This window comes from Neofelis nebulosa, chromosome 3 (assembly GCF_028018385.1).
Source record: "Neofelis nebulosa isolate mNeoNeb1 chromosome 3, mNeoNeb1.pri, whole genome shotgun sequence".
In the NCBI taxonomy this organism is placed as follows: Eukaryota; Metazoa; Chordata; class Mammalia; order Carnivora; family Felidae; genus Neofelis; species Neofelis nebulosa.
Window position 1 is genome coordinate 161,683,171 of NC_080784.1, and position 21,265 is coordinate 161,704,435.

The 21,265-nt window shown below is 40.1% G+C and overlaps 1 protein-coding gene across 4 annotated transcripts in view; it reads right to left on the reverse strand.

The window, feature by feature from the left end:
• Positions 1-2,668: 2,668 nt before the first annotated feature.
• Positions 2,669-21,265, reverse strand: part of SPMAP2L (sperm microtubule associated protein 2 like) — a 61,838-nt gene continuing 43,241 nt past the window's right edge. For 3 of the 4 annotated variants that reach the window (XM_058722479.1, XM_058722478.1, XM_058722476.1), the window contains 4 exons: positions 14,041-14,155; positions 6,848-6,979; positions 4,261-4,436; positions 2,669-3,012 (listed from right to left, as the gene is read on the reverse strand). In XM_058722479.1, the coding sequence (XP_058578462.1) occupies positions 2,898-3,012; positions 4,261-4,436; positions 6,848-6,979; positions 14,041-14,155 (538 nt within the window). In that variant the 3' untranslated portion in view covers positions 2,669-2,897. Of the gene's footprint in view, positions 3,039-4,260; positions 4,437-6,847; positions 6,980-14,040; positions 14,156-21,265 lie in introns of all 4 variants that reach the window. The other variant, XM_058722477.1, reaches the window with a different exon arrangement.

The following is a 21,265-nucleotide window of genomic DNA, read 5'->3' on the forward strand; positions in this document are numbered from 1 at the left end:
GCAGGGGCGGGGGGGAGCAGGGAGAGGTGTGGAGGAGGATTTAAGTATGCTCTGACTCAAGGCTGCTGGCATGCGGAAGTTGGAGATGACCTAACTAGAAACAGGGCACCCTATGTGACTGGCTTAGGGAATATATTTGTCTTTCTCCGGTTGGCCCTATGTTGGAAGTGGGGGCAAAAATAGGCACCAGTAAGGACCACTGACCAGATCCTGATCATTCTGTTCACTACAAAGTTTGTGGTTTAGATTCCTGGCCTGGTTGCTACAAAGGTTATGAGTCAGAGTTCTATTGTCATATTTGGACAGACTATTGTCCATCTGTATATTCAGACTCTTACTTCTATCTTGTTTCATAAGCTAGAAATCCAGGAATTATTGTAAATGATTCCCATTTCCCCTCACCATATACAACCCATCACCAAATCCTCAAATATCTCTGAAGTTTGCCACTTTTTTCCATCTCCACTATGGTACCACCAAACTATTTTCATCTTCCATCTGATCTACAAAATAGCTTCCTAACCTGGTCTACATACCTCTACTGTCTCCTCCCCAATTTATTTGTCAAAGACAGTTTCCTAAAAGGCAACACTGATTATATTATCCCTACGCATAAATTACTTCAACAGCTCCCATTGGCTTTAGGATAAAGACTAAAAGTCAACATGGCTTCCAGGGCCCTTCTCGGTCTAGCTCCCATCCTTCTGCCTCTTCTTGCATCATACAACCCCAATTTTTCCTCTCTGTTTGAGCCAAATTTTCTTTCAGTCCCCAACACACCTATCCACCTGCCACAGGGGATTTACTAGAAGGCTGTGGGTAGCTCCTGAGTCAAAGGAATAGGTGAAGGGCCAGGGTGGCTCCAGGGACATAGGTGGTAGGAGCAAAATGAAGTCTCATCAGGGTACTGCTACTGGGAACTATCAGCTCCAACTATACCTCTGACCCCATGCAGCACTCTGCACAAGATCCAAAGCCCCAGAGGACAGTTCAGTGGGCTTGGCCAGTTTAGGTCACATCCTCATCCCTTGGCCAGGACACCTTGAATACAAGTCCCAGTAAAGCTTAACAATGAAGACAAAGTAATTCTCCAAAAGAAAATTGGGAGTTCTTACCAGAAGGAGGAGAAATCGATGCAGGATGGCCTCCAAATCAACAAATGTCCACTAAACACATGCTCCCACTACCTGGACTGGCTTTCTATCTCCTCCTATTTGGTTAGTTAACCCTACTCAATTTGTAGATTCCAGCCCAATTGTCCCTTCATTAAAGAAGCCTTCTTTTGTCTTCCTAAGGGGAAACAAAGTTCTCTATTCTGTTATTTCATTGCATTATCATCTCTTCATCATAATACTTACTACTGCTGTAATTTTATATTTATTTGTGAATTTTTGAATTCTGTCCCTCTCAGTTGGCTAAACAGTCCATGAGAGCAGAGCCCACAACTGTTTGGGTTAGTATGATTACCTCCAATGCCTGGCACAGTGCCTGGCAAAGCAAAGAAACTCAACAAACATTCATTCACTGTATGAATCAAGCCATAAAGATATTTATTTTCCCAGTGATATAAACTATGCCATTCCCCCTTACAAGGCAAAAGGAGCTAAATTTTAAATAATATTTTTCCAGTTCATGCTTTATTACATAATTTTCTTATTTAATCTTTATAAAAATGCAGCAGGAACCCATTTTACACAAAGAAACAGATACAGAGAGTTAGGGAATTTGTTCAAAATCACATACCTGGGTGCCTGGGTGGCTCAGTCGGTTAAGCGTCCGACTTCGGCTCAGGTCGTGATCTTGCAGTCCGTGGGTTCGAGCCCCGTGTCAGGCTCTGTGCTGACAGCTCAGAACCTGGAACCTGCTTCTGATTCTGGGTCTCCCTCTCTCTCTGACCCTCCCCCCATTCATGCTCTGTCTCTCTCTGTCTCAAAAATAAATAAATGTTAAAATAAAAAACAAAAAACCAAAATCACATACCTGGTAAATGATCCATGGGGGATACTAACCCAGATATGCCTGATTCAAAAACCCAAGTTCAAAACTACTATATGGTATTGCCTCTCCATAACACTAGTTATCTCCTTAACACAAAGCATTGGAGATAGAACTCAGGCATCTATAAAACTGGTTTTCAGATCAATTCATTTTCATGTAAATCTAGATGTATATTAAAATTTAATTTCATTTGTAAAATACTTATCCATGGATAGAATAAAACAATTAAATTTTAAAAACTCTGGGAAGATGAAATTTGACAGAGAATTACAATGCTTACCAAATACCTTGCTTTTTCTGTCATTCATGATAAATGACATGAATGAAGTAACAGAGATTGGTGCAGGTGTGATTATTTAAGGTAACCCATTCCCTAAATTTCATCTATAGATTATAAAAAGCATTTCAAGTTGTCTCAAAAGGCTTCACCATTTCAGTGTTATTTCTTGGGTAAGGAGGGGAGACTGGAAAAGCAACACAAAGAATTATTTCAATTCTCAGGACTTATTAGAGAAGGGACTGAGCAGAGATCAGCTGCTGGGGAACACAGATCTCTCCGGGAAAGGGAAAACAAACCCAGCAAATACAAGGAGGAGTGTTTCTACAGGTCAGTCAGAGCAATGAGACAGCCAAGATGCTTGTGAGGAGATACAGTAAGGATAAGGCAAGCTCTCATTTTCTCTTTTATTGCATGCTCAAGTCCCCAAACCGGCTAAAGACATGATTACAGGTAACAGCAGGAATTACTATCGATGGTCACAGTGGTGTTCTCTGGAGGTCTCACATGGTTTTTGAGGGGATGGGGAATACAAACTGACAGGATCAGAAATGGGAACTAAGTCACCTAATATGTTTTCTACATACATTAACTACAGTGCAACTGACGTGGCTTTCTGTGCTTAACGCATAAGAGGTTCTGCCAACTCGTGGATCCTCGGAGAACACTGTGTTTTCAGAGCAGCTGGCTTGACTTTAAAGACATTTGGATCGTAATATATAATATGCACAGGAGACCTGAAATGGGGGAAAAAGAATGCAACCTGAAAAAAGATGAACAGAAAATGGAACTCACATTTCTCAACCATCCACTACGTGTTAGGCTCTATGATATTATGCATTTTTGATTTTCATAAGCACCCCACGAAACAGGTGTCATAACCCTCACTGTACAGGTAAGGACAAGAAGGCTCAGGGAACTTATAAAAATGACCTGTGGTCAAATCCAGATTCATGTATCTATCAGATTCCAAAGCCTTTGCTCTTTCCACAGAAAGTTAATTCTGGAAATTTTTCAGTAACTTGCCAATGTTAAAACCAGCCCAACAGTTCTCTGGTGAACTCGAAGAAATCAAACTTTTGAAGTTTCCACCCTCAGCACCTTACCACCAAATAATAACTTTGCCACTTGGGTAAATCCTGAGGACTTGATCTTACTCTTCCCTTTCCTTTGTCAATGAACAGAAAATGAGCTTCATTTCATTGTTGTTGGAATTTATTTCTTTTAAGGCAAAACACTTGATAAATATTTAAAAATATTTTATTATGTAAGAATTAACATATTTCCTGTTCCCTAAGCTGAAGACTTCTATGACTTTTTCAGTTTCTCCTAGGTTTTCCTGATGATGCTTAAAAAGGGGTGTCAGGTATTATCTCATGAAGGAAACAAAATGAACTGAGGTTCAGGCAAATTAAGAAATCTTCTAGGAAGTAAATAAGAATTAGACGCAATTTCTTCTTTATTAAATGTATTTTCTTATCTATTTCAAATAGGTCGCATGATGCAAAACATGGAAAAATATAAAAGCCTATTTAGTAAAAAATAAATCTTTGTCCTATCCCATTTACCTTGGGCCCCCACAAGTAACCATTGTTACTAGCTTCTTGCATACTTTTCTGAGATGTCATAGGCACCTGCAAGCCAATACATGGCATATGTGTATTTTCTTACACAAACTGTAACATATTTCGTGCTCTGTTCTGTAACTTGCTTCACTTAACAATATGTTAGATAAATAATCCCATATCCATACTTACAGAGTTGTTTCCTAGATCTAAATTTCAATACTAGTCCACTAACCCTTTAACTGTTGCCTTAGATTTGCGGTAAAACCACAGATTTGTCACAATTAATGTAACAAGTGAGATGTTTTTGAAAATTTCCTATATTCTTACAATTCTTTTTATTGGTCGTATTAGGTCAATTTTTCCCTCTCCCTAGCACCCCCAGCCTTCCTGCCCCATCTTAGTTTTAAAATGACATACCTTGTATTTGGATTAGCTAGTTCTTGAATTCTGGGAGATATTTTGTAATGGATAGCAGCATAAGATACTGGCCAATGGGCATCACGGACAGGTAGATAATCTTGATGAAGAGGCTTGGCCTCAGCTAGAGCTATTATTCGGGGGCTAGGTTTGGTTAGCAAGGCAGCACGGGATATCTGTAGTAGAAGCAAAAAGATGCAAAAATAGATTTCAATTTTCACATCTCCCTCTCTTTACAGCTATGCCCCGAACTGAGTCACCATCAGATACAGGTTCTCTCCTGGATTATAGCAGCAGACTCCTCCCTGGTCTCCCTGCTTCCATTCTTGCTCTGTATGATCTAGCCTTTTCTACCAATTACTGAGGGAGAGAATGAGCATTTTAATGAGTGCATTTCATGGGCCACACAGTGTTCTAAGTAGGGCACCTATATTATTCCCACTCAATCATCATAACAACCCCATGAGATACATACTTTCTAAAGCCCCACTCAGATTATGTCACTCTCAGGGTTTAACACCTTCCAGTGGTTTCCCATTTTGCTATGAATAACATTTAGACTCCTTACTGTGGCCTCGAAGGCCCTATGTGATCTGGCTGCTATCCCTATTCCTCTGACCTCATCTCCTTCCTCTCCCCACCTTGATCACAGTGACCTTTGTTACATGAGGCCCCTCTGGCCCAGCTCTTTCCATGTTGGGATTTTTGCACCTGCCAGTTCTTCTACTTGAAATCCTCCTTCCTCAATCTTGTCATGGCTGCTTCTTCATCATTCAAGCTTCTAGATTAAAACATCATGTTCTCAAGGACATCTTCCCTCACCATCCAAGATACATGAACCTTTCTAATAACTCTCCTCTACAGTACACTTATTTAATCTTCTTTATAGCACTTACTAACACCTGACTTAGCTCTCTTATCTCTTTGTTGGTATATTCATTGTCTGTGTCTCCCCATTAGAATATAAGCTTCTTGAATGTTTGCCAAAAGCTAGAATAAGTACATAACTAGTGCTGAATATGTGTTGATTGACAGATGGATCTACTCCTTCTGGTCTTACTTTGAAACTGCATCTGCCAGGTTGCCTTTCTGTTATGTTGCTTAATTGGTAAAACTGGGAGGATGACATATAGCTCCTATTCTCTCTCTTATGTGCTCATTAAAAAGAATTAGGATGGACAACAAACACCACTCAATTGCCCTGAAAGGACTGTGTTGCACTGGTATAGGCTTATTTTGGGTTCTAAAAGTATGATATCTGTAGGGGCATCACTTTTTAAAAATATTTTTTATAAACTCCCAAACAATCCTAGCAACTGAAGAAAGATACCTGTAACTCCCATTTTATATACCAAAAGAACTGAAAGTAAAGTGATTTGCCCAAGGGTCACAAGGAAGTCATGTCAGCAAACTCAAGATGCTTGTCTGAGGGGTTTTGATTTCTAGACTAGATTTCTTTCCTAATAGAATTCCAAATCAAATCCTCAGGTTCTTAGAGAATAAAATGTATCCAACCTCCTTGGCAACATGATTTAAATATTTATTGAAAACTCAACTGAAATTGGACACCAAGTTGCCACTACAATGAATGGAGGGGAGTGTCAAGGAGGAGGAGGGAGGGAAGCCACTGAATGTGCCAGCCTCTGTTCCAAGCACCATGCCTTATCTATTATTTCAAGTCACATCACCCTCCAAGTAGGAACTGTTAACTTTTTAAAAAAAATTTTTTTTTACTAAATTTTTTTCTAAATGTTTATTCATGTTTTGAGAAAGCAAGAGTGAGCAAACAGGGGAGGGACAGAGAGAGAGGGAGACACAGAATCCAAAGCAGGCTCCAGACTTTGAGCTGTCGGCACAGAGCCCCTATGTGGGGCTCGAACCCATGAACTGCGAGATCATAACCTGAGCCGAAGTTGCAGGCTTAACCGACTGAGCCACCCAGGCGCACCAGAACTGTTAACTTTATAATCTCCTTGCCCACCTGGTTCCACCCAACTTCAAGGTCATCTCAAATTTAAGACTTTGGTATGTGCTCTTCCCTTTACTAGAATATTCTCCTCTCAGACCTTCACTTAGCTGACTCATTCAGGTTTCAGATCAAATATCCCTTCCTTAGAGGGGCTTTCCCTGACTACCATATGCAAAGTAGCATATTCTCCACTCTCACCCAAAGTCAATCATTTCCTGTTTTATTGTCTTCTTAGCACTTATCACTACCTGACATTATCTTATCTGTTTATTTTTTGTCTCCCTCCATCTTGTTCACTGGGAATGATGGCTGGCACACAGTAGGCATTCAAATGCTTGAATGAATAAATAAGGCTCAGGAACACTGCCACAATATCAAAGAGCTAGTAGTAGTGTTGAGGCTAGAATTTGAACCCAGTTCTTACTGATTCCAAAGCCCATGCTCTTCATCCTCTTTCCCCAGCCTCTCCACATATCTTGCAGCTAGGTCTTCCTTCATGCCAGAATCTTGAAAGATTCTCTTTCCCAATGACTTTGGCCTATGCTCTGTAGTGGCAAAGTAGTACCCTAGGAACAACCAAAAAGTGAGGTGAAGGATGCCAAGGAAGTGGTGGCTTACAGGACGGATGGGCATTTCACATCTTTCTCTTTCAAAGCACAGACCCTCTATCTTGATCCTTGGATGGGCAAGGTCTATAATTCTTGGAGTTGCAACAGCACTCAGGGCAGAAGCTGCAATCTTGGTTTCAATCTAGGGGAAAAAAATAAAATAGTGTCTGTAAGTATCAAATAATAAACATGGTACAAGTACATCTGGCCTCTGAACCAGACTTCTCAGCAAATCCAGCAGAAAGGATAAGAGTCTTGTAGTAACCCATGACCACAGATGAAATTATCAATTTCCATTTTTTTCAAAGTAGGTTGTATGAATTCCAACCCAGATTTTCAGGAACTTGCTGTTAAACTAAAGATGGGGAGGGAATGGCAACATTACATAGTAACTAAGAGATAAATGGTAACGCTGATTTGTGGAATGATAAACTCAGCCAAGAGGGAAGGCTCAGGCCTACCATGTAACAATACTGTAAGAGGGAGAGCTGTGCTTTGTTCTTAACTATTTTCTTAAGCTTATTTATTTATTTTTTGAGAGAGACAGAGAGAGCGAGCAGGGGAGGGGCAGAGAGAAAGAGGGAGAGAGAGAATCCCACGCAGGCTTTGCACTGTCAGCATGGAGCCCAAGGCAGGGCTCAAACTCACAAACCATGAGATCATGACCTGAGCCGAAACCAAGAGTTGGACGCTCAACTGACTAAGCCACCCAGGAGCCCCTGTTCTTAACTATTTTTGGCCTTTGGAAATTGGGACTCACATTATCACAAATTCCCATACTTAAAGTGAATTCAAGGGGCTCTCTTCTAATTGGAACAGATAAGAAAAAGAAACCAAAGCCAAGAAGAAGAAAGGCAGAACCACATTCTCCATACACAATGCTGAGCTAGTCCCCCAAGTCATTCCTCACTATCTTAATTATGGAAATGTGTTCAAATTATATGGTCTTCTATTTTAATTACTAGTATTCAAACTCAAAACTTACCACAAGACTTTAAGAAGAATATAGTCAATAAAAATAGGGTTTTAACTGTGAGCAGAAAAATAATAAACAAGATATGTTTCAAATCCCTTTTTGTGTTAAGACGTTTATGATACTAATGCTGACAGTGTTTTACATGTACTCACTCATTTTTTATCTCACCTGGTATATAATTTTTATTTGTATTTCACTTATGGGGAAACTAAAGTTCTATATGAAGTTCAGCAATTTATTTGAGCTTATATAGTGAATAAGTTGCAAAGTTGGGAGTGAAACCTAAGGTCCTATCTGTCTGTACAACTCCATGATAAGAGTATTTTTCTTGGGTTTTTCCACTCTTCCTCTGGTATCTCTCAATACCTTATTTATTCTCTTTTATGAGTATCAAATAATCTTAATTATTTACCTATAGGTCTATGGTTTCTTCTAAATTGAAATTTACTTTAAGGAAAGGAACTGTTTTATTATTCTTATTGTGTCTTACATAATATAATTAAGAAATATTTGTTTAATGAATTGGATTAACAAGTGATCATTTTATTTCCTTTTTAATTGTAAGCCTTAACTGAAAGCAGTGGCTGTCATATATTTCTCTGATTTTCCCAGAACCTGATAGGAGGCAAAGTTTTATTCATTGTAAATGATTAATTAGCCCTTCATGGAATTGTACAGACACTGAGCCTGGATTGCTTCAATGGTAAATTCTTTTTTTTAAATTTTTTTTTTCAACGTTTTTTATTTATTTTTGGGACAGAGAGAGACAAAGCATGAACGGGGGAGGGGCAGAGAGAGAGGGAGACACAGAATCCGAAACAGGCTCCAGGCTCCGAGCTGTCAGCACAGAGCCCGACGCGGGGCTCGAACTCACGGACCGCGAGATCGTGACCTGGCTGAAGTCGGCCGCTTAACCGACTGCGCCACCCAGGCGCCCCGCTTCAATGGTAAATTCTATCAAATACTTAAGACAAAAAAATAATATAAGTGATGTACAAACCTACAGAGAATACAGATGCTAAGCCCAGATTGCTTAGACGGTAAATTTCTTTCAAATATTTGAAATATAAAGAAATAATATAAATCTTATATAAACCTACAAAGAATAAGAAATACTACTAACCTATGGTGATAGAAATTTGGAAGTGGTTGACTCTAGGGCAGGGGGTAGAGTGGAATTGACTAGAAATAGTCAGGAGGAAACTTTTTGGGATAATGTTTTATATCTTGATTGAGGTGATTATTGAATGGATATATACATTTGTTAAAATCTTATTAAACTATACACTTAAGATCTATGCATTTTATGTAAATTATAACTCCAAAATTGCAAAATATATGCTGGAAAAAATAATTTATATATATATATATGTGTGTGTGTGTATATATATAGCAATATTATATTATATTATATATACACATATATATAATGAAGAGTATCTGTAATATGTAAAGAACTGTTATGAATCAATACAAAATGTGCAGACCACTAGAAAAATAAAAAGCCATGAATAGACAAATTTACAAAAGAAAAATACATAGTTAAATAAATGTTGAGAATTACTGAATTTGTTAATAATCAAAGAAATGAAAGCGTTTATTAATGAGATAGTATTTTTATTATAAAACTAATATTTCGTAAAATAATATCTAATGTTGGCAAGAATGCACTGCAAAAGTCAGCCCAAATAATGCAACTGGCTATGTAAATCAAAATCACTTTTGTTGGAACACATTTTGGAATAATATATAAATCACCTCAAAAATGTTCATACCCTTGATCTGGTAACTTTACTTCTCAAATTTTTGTTCTTAGAAAATAATCAGATTGAGAATAATGGTGGGGAGACATGTTGATAGAATGACTTCATAAATTAGGACAACAAGTCAGACAAAGTCATGTGAGGTATCCAGAGTACATGTGTTTAATACTCAAAGATATCTGCTAAATATAAAATAGGAGTCTTCAAAGCCAAAATCTCTCAAGAGTCAAAGATTTTAAAAATCTAAACAGTTTGATTAGTCTTAAGTAGGAGCTGCAGACATCTGCAAGTAGAGAGAGAATGATGGATATGCACTAAGTGAGCTATGAAACCCACTCTTTTTAACTTTGTAGTGACAAAGTTACCATAAAAAAGAGACTCAGTAACACATTCATAGAAGGGAAAAAAGATTTTTTACAGTTCATCCATCCAAAGTCTCTGGTGGCAAGTAATCTCAGGTACCTGTGAGAGTAACTTGGCTTCCTTTGTGGGCATGTGTATTTTTTTTTTTAAGTTTATTTATTTATCTTGAGAGAGTGTGTGTGTGTTTGAGAACACACATGTGAGCAGGAGAGGGGTAGGGAGGGAGAGAGACGGAGAGAATCCCTAGCAGAGCCCACACTGTTGGCATGAAGCCTGATATGGGGCTCCAACTCAGGAACCATGAGATCATGAGCTGAGCTGCAGTCTAATGCTTAACCAACTGAGCCACCCAGGTGCCCTATTGGGCATGTGTATTTTTTTTTTTTTAATTTTTTTTTTAACATGTATTTATTTTTGAGACAGAGAGAGACAGAGCATGAACGGGGAAGGGTCAGAGAGAGAGGGAGACACAGAATCTGAAACGGGCTCCAGGCTCTGAGCAGTCAGCACAGAGCCCGACGCGGGGCTCGAACTCACGGACCGCGAGATTGTGACCTGAGCCGAAGTCGGACGCTTAACCGACTGAGCCACCCAGGCGCCCCTGGGCATGTGTATTTTTAAACTCTGGGAAGGTTCAGCATTAACTGCAAAAAAGCTAAGAGAAACAAAATCATAGAATTAATAATACCTGGTACTAAGAATAAGTATGCGCTAGAATTGTTGACATTTGGACATGGACTATGGAGTGGATACAATATTTATCAATTAAACTTCCTCATTTTGATAACAGTCCAGTGGTTACATAAGATGATGTCCTTGTTCTTGGGAAATACACACTGAAGTATTTAGGAAAATGACTATATGATATCTGTAACTCTCAAAAATGATTCAGGGAAATAACTAAATACACACACACACACCCCACATGGAGGAGACAGAATGATTAAGCAAATGGAATAAAATGTTAATTCTTGCAACTTTTCAGTAAATTAAAAATTATTATAGAAACAAAAACTATGTGTATATTATTAAAATTAAAAAGCATGTACATGGGGGTTCCTGGCTAGTTCAGTTGGTGGAGCATGTGAGTCTTGATCTTGGGGTCATGAGTTCAAGTATCACACTGGGCATAGAGCTTACAAAACAAAAAACCAAAAACAAACAAAAAAACCCAAAAACCAAAAAACAAAACCATGTGCATGTTTAAGAGAATTTGGCCTTTTAGAGTGATCACCTTACAACTGCAACTTGAAGCATATATGTGAGTTATAACATTAGATTGAAATCTTAAGTTTATGTCATTCTTACAACATTGAAAACTTTAAGTTCACCATATTTATAAGTTTAATGTAGATTTTTAAATAGTTATTTAATATTTGAGATTTTGTTCGTTAATGTAGATGGCTGAAGTAAAAGGCTTACAAAATAAATCAAATTTAATATATTAATAAATATGATTTAAGTTATTTGGAGGCATTTGATTAAGTTTAGAAACCAAATCAAACATTATTCAGGACTCTTAAAAGTTATTGTTAAACTTCTGGAATTATAAACAGAGTAATAAAACTTATGCATTAAATTTAAAAGCCTGAGAAAGAAAAAAGATTTTTTTACTGTTTATTTATTTTTGAGAGAGCGAGAGACAGAGAGACAGAGTGTGAGTGGGGAAGGGGCAGAGGGAAAGGGAGACACAGAATCCAAAGCAGGCTCCTGCCTCTAAGCTGTCAGCACAGACCCTGATGCAGGGCTTGAACTCAGGAACCATGAGATTATGACCTGAGCTAGAGTCAGATGCTCAACCTACTGAGCCACTCGGTCATCCCAAAAGAAATAGATTTTTAACTTCCAAGTTTTAAAAATTGACTACTAATTATTTAAATCAAGAACATACCTCTGAACAGTCTTTCCTATATACAAAAACCATGCTCAAGGATACCAAAAGACTCACATCACTGGATTTGCAGGTTCTTTTCTTAAGTGGCTATAAATTCTTTGAAATTATTCTTCTCTCACTGAGAGCTGGGGTTTGTGTCCCTGCCCCCTTGAATCTGGCCAGACTTGTAACTCCATAAATCAAAAGAATATGACTGTAGTGACATTATGTGACTACCAAGGCCAACTCAAAAAAAATCATGCAGTTCTTTTTTTTTTTTTTAATTTTTTTAACATTTATTTATTTTTGAGACAGAGAGAGACAGAGCATGAACGGGGGAGGGTCAGAGAGAGAGAGGGAGACACAGAATCCGAAACAGGCTCCAGGCTCTGAGCTGTCAGCACAGATCCCGACGCGGGGCCCGAACTCACAGACCGTGAGATCATGACCTGAGCCGAAGTCGGACGCCCAACCGACCGAGCCACCCAGGTGCCCCAAAAAATCATGCAGTTCTACCTGGTTCTTTTGGTATGCTCACCCTTGAAACATTCCATTTTAGAATATTCCTTATCAGAATACAGCTGCTATGCTGAGAGAAGTCTAAGCTATATGGAGAGGCCACAAGAAGGTTCTCCTGTGGATATTACCAACTGAGTCTAGCATTTAAGTCATATCAGCCGAGGTACCACACACAGATGTTGTTATGGACTGACTGTTTATGTCCCTCTCAAATTCATATGTTGAAGTCCTAGTCCCCAATGGGTTAATATTGGGAGGTGGGGCCTTTGGGAGGTAATTATGTTTAGATGAAATCATGAGGTTAGAACCCTCATAATGGGATTGGTGTCCTTATAAGAAGAGAGATAAGAACTCCTCTTTGCACACAAAAAGAAGTCATGTGAGTACACAGCAAGATGGTGGCTGTCTACAAACCAAGAAGAGGACCTTCAGCAAGAAGAGAATCTGCTACACCTTGATCGTGGACTTCTCTGTCTCCAGAACTGTGAGAAATAAATGTCTTTTAAGCCATTCAGTCTATGGTATTTTGTTATAGCAGCCCAAGCTGATTAAGACAAGTATAAAGGAACTTTCAGCCTCCTACCATTTCAGACACCCAAGCCACTAGAGATATACTAGCTGAGGGATTTCTAATTCATAAAATGCTTGAGTATAATAAAATGCTTATTGTTTTACACTACTAAGTTTGGGGGTGCTTTGGTATGAAGCAACAAATAACCAAATCCCAACTTTAAGAATTGGTTCTCTGTATTGGTTCTAGATTATTTGGAATTTGTTTTTTGAGTATTTGGATTTAAAGTTATTCATGATTCTGTTGCCAGAAGTTAAAAAAAAAATCCTGGTAGTCCATAGCATGCAGTGGCAAAACAGAAAGCAAGACTTCGGGTGACCAAGCAGCTGCTACCAGAAAATAAAGAAGTATAGTGGGATTATTTGGTTGTTTCTAAGTACACTGGAGAAAGTGTGTTAAGAAATGACTGGCTCAGGCCTTTAAGCTCCCACCTTAAGGTCTGGGTAAAGGACCAGAAAGTTTCTGTGACTTCCATAAAAGAAATCCTTATAGTCTATGGTCACAGGGCTGAAAATTCTGAAAACCAAACTCGAAATCTAATTCTGGGAGTGGGTGAATTATAGTGCAAATTGAATTACCAAATTTGTCTGGTCTCCTATGTTCAGGTTAAAGCAATGATTGAGAAGGAGCGGGACCTTGAAAATTGGAATGGGAATATATGAGCAGATTCCAATGAAGATGGGGACCCCTAAATACGGCTGAGCCTTTCTTATGAATACAATCAGCCCTTTCTCTCCTGCCTGAGGAGGTCAGATTCCCCCTGCCTGAAGAACTTGTATTGGGTTGCCCTGAAGTAGATACTTTCCAAGTAACTGCTGACCTACCCTTACTATCTCTCATTGCTTCTGGGTATATAACAAGACCCAAGTTCCAACTGCCTAAACAGCCTTCCATAGACTTCTCTATCAGCTTCCACAATTGCTTAAATTCTGCATAGCTGTTCTGCTTCTCTGATTAAATCTTGGCTGATAAATTAGGCATAGAGATAGTAAGAAAAGTTCATTTGATGAGAGGGAAACATAAACAGGGGAAAAAGGAAGATACACCCAGAAATGAGAGGACAGCATGCTACAGTTATAAACACGTTACATGTTGCAAAATCAATCAGGAACTGTTTCTTTCACATGGACCCACTTACCTTTTTTGGAGGAACATAGTTTGGATTTGTGGCTTTGGCTATTGACAGTTGTAATAAACGGGGTGAAGGATCAGAGATTTGATGAGAACTTCTTGTTAAGTAATCACTGTAGGGCCTATATACAAGTGGAACATGAAATATTATGATCATTGGAGGAAAAATAACTGCATTTTTTCATTGCTATAATCAACCTCTGATCAATTATATATATTGTTTCTATCTTAAAAACTTCTTTTCCCATAATCATAGTTGGGGGTTTTTTTTAATATCAGATTGGTGTTTTCTAAAAATATTTGTACTATGAGCCGCAGTAAGAAGTGCATTTTATACTGTGATACAGTATATGTAAATCTGTGTGTGTGTGTGTGTGTGTGTGGTGTATATCCAAAACAAAATTATCATGAAACAATGCTTTCCCTGAGTAAGGTATTCTGATTTTTTCACTTGAGCAGAACGGACTCTCCAGAGCCAAGCGTAGACAAGAGGCCCATGGAAGAGGGTAGGAAGGGCGGAGAGGCAGTGTGTGTTATATGGACTGGCAGGAGGGAGCCGGGGCGGTGGAGTGCAGCCCACTGGGCAAGGCAGAGCCCTGGAGTCTGGCTTGCAAAAGCGGAGGGGCCAGACTCCATGAGTTCTGACAGCCAGCGGGACTTAACATCTGGAATGTTAAAAGTCAACAGCTCTGCTTGGAGAGTGGGAGGGTGAGAGGACACTGGGAGAGAGAGTTGTTGAGCCCTGGAAGACAGAGCTCAGCTCAGCCAGAGTCATCTCCCTCTCCCATTCCCCAGCAGAAATCCCAAAGGGAACCAGTTTCTGTCACCAAACTTGCTTGCACTGCACAAACACACAACGCTATGCTTCTGTGGATCCATCCCTCTGACGGGTCTGCCTCCCTCCTGGTGCTGCAGGGCCCCTCCCGCAGGGGACCACTGACAGCAAAGCAAGCTAAGCCTGCCCCTCCCACCCTGTGCACCCTGCGGATCCACCTCAGCTAATACGCCAGATCCCATCAAAGCAGCACCACAAGCCTGGTAGTGTGCAAGTAGCCCAGACAGGGGCCACACCACTCCACAGTGAGTCCTGCCCCTGGGAGAGGGTGAGATAAGGTACACACCAGTCTGACTGTGGCCCCAGCAGTGGGCTGGGGACAGACATCAGGTCTGACTGCAGCCCTGCCCACCAACACAAGTTACTCAAGACAGCACAGGGGAAGTGCCCTGCAGTCCGTGCCACTCCAGGGACTACCCAAAATGATGAAATGGAAGAACTATCCTCAAAAGAAACTCCAGGAAGTAGTGACAGCTAACGAATTGGTCAAAAACGATTTAAGCCATATAACAGAACAAGAATTTAGAATAACAGTCATAAAATTAATTGCTGGGCTTGAAAAAAAGTATAGAGGACAGCAGAGAATCTATTGCTACAGAGATCAAGGGACTAAGAAACAGTCATGAGGAACTAAAAAATGCTATAAATGAGGTGCAAAATAAAATGGAGGTGACCACAGCTCGGATTAAAGAGGCAGAGGAGAGAATAGGTGAATTAGAAGATAAAATTATGGAAAAAGAGGAAGGTGAGAAAAAGAGAGATAAAAAAATCCAGGAGTATGAGGGGAGAATTAGAGAACTAAGTGATGCAATCAAACGGAACAATATCTGTATAATAGGAATTCCAGAAGAGAAAGAGAGAGAGAAAGGGGCTGAAGGTGTACTTGAACAAATAATAGTTGAGAACTTCCCTGATCTGGGGAAGGAAAAAGGCACTGAAATCCAAGAGGCACAGAGAACTCCCTTCAGGCATAGCTTGAATTTATCTTCTGTATGACACATCATAGTGAAACTGGCAAAATACAAGCATAAAGGGAAAATCCTGAAAGCAGCTAGGATAAACACACTCTAACTTATAAAGGGAGACCCATAAGACTAGTGGCAGATCTATCTACTGAAACTTGGCAGGCCAGAAAGGAATGGCAAGAAATCTTCAATATGATGAACAGAAAAATATGCAGCTGAGAATTCTTTATCCAGCAAGTCTGTCATTCAGAATAGAAGGAGAGATAAAGGTCTTCCCAAACAAACAAAAACTGAAGGAATTCATCACCACTAAACCAGCCCTACAAGAGATCCTAAGGGGGATTCTGTGAGTGAAATGTTGCAAGGACCACAAAGTACCAGAGACATCACTACAAGCATGAAACCTACAGACATCACAATGACTCTAAACCCATATCTGTCTATAATAACACTGAATGTAAATGGACTAAATGCTCCAACCAAAAGACACAGGGTATCGGAATGAATAAAAACACAAGACCCATCTATTTGCTGTCTACAAGAGACTCATTTTAGACCTGAGGACATCTTCAGATTGAAAGTGAGGGGATGGAGAACTATCTATCATGCTACTGGAAGTCAAAAGAAAGCTGGAGTAGCCATACTTATATCAGACAAACTAGACTTTAAATTAAAGGCTGTAACAAGAGATGAAGAAGGGAGTTATATAATAATTACAGGGTCTATCCATCAGGAAGAGCTAACAATTATAAATGTCTATGCGCCCAAATATATAAAACAATTAATCACAAACATAAGCAACCTTATTGACAAGAATGTGGTAATTGCAGGGGACTTTAATACCAAGGGTTAAAGCAATAAATACCCTATGAGCAATGGATAGCTCATCTAAACACAAAATCAATAAAGAAACAAGGGCCCTGAATGATACATTGGATCAGATGGACTTGACAGATATATTTAGAACTCTGTATCCCAAAGTAACAGAATATACTTTCTTCTTGAATGCACATGGAACAGGCAGAACGGAGTCTCTGGAGCCAAGCGCAGACGAGAGGCCCACGGAAGAGGGTAGGAAGGGCGGCGAGGCGGTGCGCGCTCCACGGACTGGCGGGAGGGAGCCGGGGCGGAGGGGCGGCTCGCCAGCCAAGCGGAGCCCCCGAGTCGGGCTGGCAAAAGCGGAGGGGCCGGACGGACTGTGTTCCGACAGCAAGCTCGACTTAGCGTCTGGGAGGTCATAAGTTAACAGCTCTGCTCAGAAAGCGGGAAGGCTGGAGGACAAAGGGAGGGAGAGCTGCTGAGCCCCCGGACGGCAGAGCTCAGCTTGGCGGGGAACAAAAGCGCTCGCCAGCGCCATCTCCCCCGCCCATCCCCCAGCCAAAATCCCAAAGAGAACCAGTTCCTGCCAGGGAACTTGCTCGCTCCGCGCAAACACCCAACTCTGTGCTTCTGCGGAGCCAAACCTCCGGCAGCGGATCTGACTCCCTCCCGCTGCCACAGGGCCCCTCCTGAAGTGGATCACCTAAGGAGAAGCGAGCTAAGCCTGCCCCTCCCGCCCCCGTGCACCTTGCCTACCCACCCCAGCTAATACGCCAGCTCCCCAGCACCACAAGCCTGGCAGTGTGCAAGTAGACCAGACGGGCCACACCACCCCACAGTGAATCCCGCCCCTAGGAGAGGGGAAGAGAAGGCACACACCAGTCTGACTGTGGCCCCAGCGGTGGGCTGGCGGCAGACATCAGGTCGGACTGCGGCCCCGCCCACCAACTCCAGTTATACACCACAGCACGGGGGAAGTGCCCTGCAGGTCCTCACCGCTCCAGGGACTATCCAAAATGACCAAACGGAAGAATTCCCCTCAGAAGAATCTCCAGGAAATAACAACAGCTAATGAACTGATCAAAAAGGATTTAAATAATATAACAGAAAGTGAATTTAGAATAATAGTCATAAAATTAATCGCTGGGCTTGAAAACAGTATACAGGACAGCAGAGAATCTCTTGCTACAGAGATCAAGGGACTAAGGCACAGTCACAAGGAGCTGAAAAACGCTTTAAACGAAATGCAAAACAAAATGGAAACCACGACGGCTCGGATTGAAGAGGCAGAGGAGAGAATAGGTGAACTAGAAGATAAAGTTATGGAGAAAGAGGAAGCTGAAAGAAAGAGAGATAAAAAAATCCAGGAGTATGAGGGGAAAATTAGAGAACTAAGTGATACACTAAAAAGAAATAATATACGCATAATTGGTATCCCAGAGGAGGAAGAGAGAGGGAAAGGTGCTGAAGGGGTACTTGAAGAAATTATAGCTGAGAACTTCCCTGAACTGGGGAAGGAAAAAGGCATTGAAATCCAAGAGGCACAGAGAACTCCCTTCAGACGTAACTTGAATCGATCTTCTGCACGACATATCATAGTGAAACTGGCAAAATACAAGGATAAAGAGAAAATTCTGAAAGCAGCAAGGGATAAACGTGCCCTCACATATAAAGGGAGACCTATAAGACTCGTGACTGATCTCTCCTTTGAAACTTGGCAGGCCAGAAAGGCTTGGCACGATATCTTCAGTGTGCTAAACAGAAAAAATATGCAGCCGAGAATCCTTTATCCAGCAAGTCTGTCATTTAGAATAGAAGGAGAGATAAAGGTCTTCCCAAACAAACAAAAACTGAAGGAATTTGTCACCACGAAACCAGCCCTACAAGAGATCCTAAGGGGGATCCTGTGAGACAAAGTACCAGAGACATCACTACAAGCATAAAACATACAGACATCACAATGACTCTAAACCCATATCTTTCTATAATAACACTGAATGTAAATGGATTAAATGCACGAACCAAAAGACATAGGGTATCAGAATGGATAAAAAAACAAGACCCATCTATTTGCTGTCTACAAGAGACTCATTTGAGATCTGAGGACACCTTTAGATTGAGAGTGAGGGGATGGAGAACTATTTATCATGCTACTGGAAGCCAAAAGAAAGCTGGAGTAGCCATACTTATATCAGACAAACTAGACTTTAAATTAAAGGCTGTAACAAGAGATGAAGAAGGGCATTATATAATAATTACAGGGTCTATCCATCAGGAAGAGTTAACAATTATAAATGTCTATGCGCCAAATACCGGAGCCCCCAGATATATAAAACAATTACTCATAAACATAAGCAACCTTATTGATAAGAATGTGGTCATTGCAGGGGACTTTAACACCCCACTTACAGAAATGGATAGATCATCTAGACACACAGTCAATAAAGAAACAAGGGCCCTGAATGATACATTGGATCAGATGGACTTGACAGATATATTTAGAACTCTGCATCCCAAAGCAACAGAATATACTTTCTTCTCGAGTGCACATGGAACATTCTCCAAGATAGATCATATACTGGGTCACAAAACAGCCCTTCATAAGTTTACAAGAATTGAAATTATACCATGCATACTTTCAGACCACAATGCTATGAAGCTTGAAATCAACCACAGGAAAAAGTCTGGAAAACCTCCAAAAGCATGGAGGTTAAAGAACACCCTACTAACGAATGAGTGGGTCAACCAGGCAATTAGAGAAGAAATTAAAAAATATATGGAAACAAACGAAAATGAAAATACAACAATCCAAACGCTTTGGGATGCAGCGAAGGCAGTCCTGAGAGGAAAATACATTGCAATCCAGGCCTATCTCAAGAAACAAGAAAAATCCCAAATACAAAATCTAACAGCACACCTAAAGGAAATAGAAGCAGAACAGCAAAGGCAGCCTAAACCCAGCAGAAGAAGAGAAATCATAAAGATCAGAGCAGAAATAAACAATATAGAATCTAAAAAAACTGTAGAGCAGATCAACGAAACCAAGAGTTGGTTTTTTGAAAAAATAAACAAAATTGACAAACCTCTAGCCAGGCTTCTCAAAAAGAAAAGGGAGATGACCCAAATAGATAAAATCATGAATGAAAATGGAAATATTACAACCAATCCCTCAGAGATACAAACAATTATCAGGGAATACTATGAAAAATTATATGCCAACAAATTGGACAACCTTGAAGAAATGGACAAATTCCTAAACACCCACACTCTTCCAAAACTCAATCAGGAGGAAATAGAAAGCTTGAACAGACCCATAACCAGCGAAGAAATTGAATCGGTTATCAAAAATCTCCCAACAAATAAGAGTCCAGGACCAGATGGCTTCCCAGGGGAGTTCTACCAGACATTTAAAGCAGAGATAATACCTATCCTTCTCAAGCTATTCCAAGAAATAGAAAGGGAAGGAAAACTTCCAGACTCATTCTATGAAGCCAGTATTACTTTGATTCCTAAACCAGACAGAGACCCAGTAAAAAAAGAGAACTACAGGCCAATATCCCTGATGAATATGGATGCAAAAATTCTCAATAAGATACTAGCAAATCGAATTCAACAGCATATAAAAAGAATTATTCACCATGATCAAGTGGGATTCATTCCTGGGATGCAGGGCTGGTTCAACATTCGCAAATCGATCAACGTGATACATCACATTAACAAAAAAAAAGAGAAGAACCATATGATCCTGTCAATCGATGCAGAAAAGGCCTTTGACAAAATCCAGCACCCTTTCTTAATAAAAACCCTTGAGAAAGTCGGGATAGAAGGAACATACTTAAAGATCATAAAAGCCATTTATGAAAAGCCCACAGCTAACATCATCCTCAATGGGGAAAAACTGAGAGCTTTTTCCCTGAGATCAGGAACACGACAGGGATGCCCACTCTCACCGCTGTTGTTTAATATAGTGCTGGAAGTTCTAGCATCAGCAATCAGACAACAAAAGGAAATCAAAGGCATCCAAATTGGCAAAGATGAAGTCAAGCTTTCGCTTTTTGCAGATGACATGATATTATACATGGAAAATCCGATAGACTCCACCAAAAGTCTGCTAGAACTGATACATGAATTCAGCAAAGTTGCAGGATACAAAATCAATGTACAGAAATCAGTTGCATTCTTATACACTAACAATGAAGCCACAGAAAGACAAATAAAGAAACTAATCCCATTCACAATTGCACCAAGAAGCATAAAATACCTAGGAATAAATCTAACCAAAGATGTAAAAGATCTGTATGCTGAAAACTATAGAAAGCTTATGCAGGTAATTGAAGAAGATATAAAGAAATGGAAAGACATTCCCTGCTCATGGATTGGAAGAATAAATATTGTCAAAATGTCAATACTACCCAAAGCTATCTACACATTCAATGCAATCCCAATCAAAATTGCACCAGCATTCTTCTTGAAACTAGAACAAGCCATCCTAAAATTCATATGGAACCACAAAAGGCCCCGAATAGCCAAAGTAATTTTGAAGAAGAAGACCAAAGCAGGAGGCATCACAATCCCAGACTTTAGCCTCTACTACAAAGCTGTAATCATCAAGA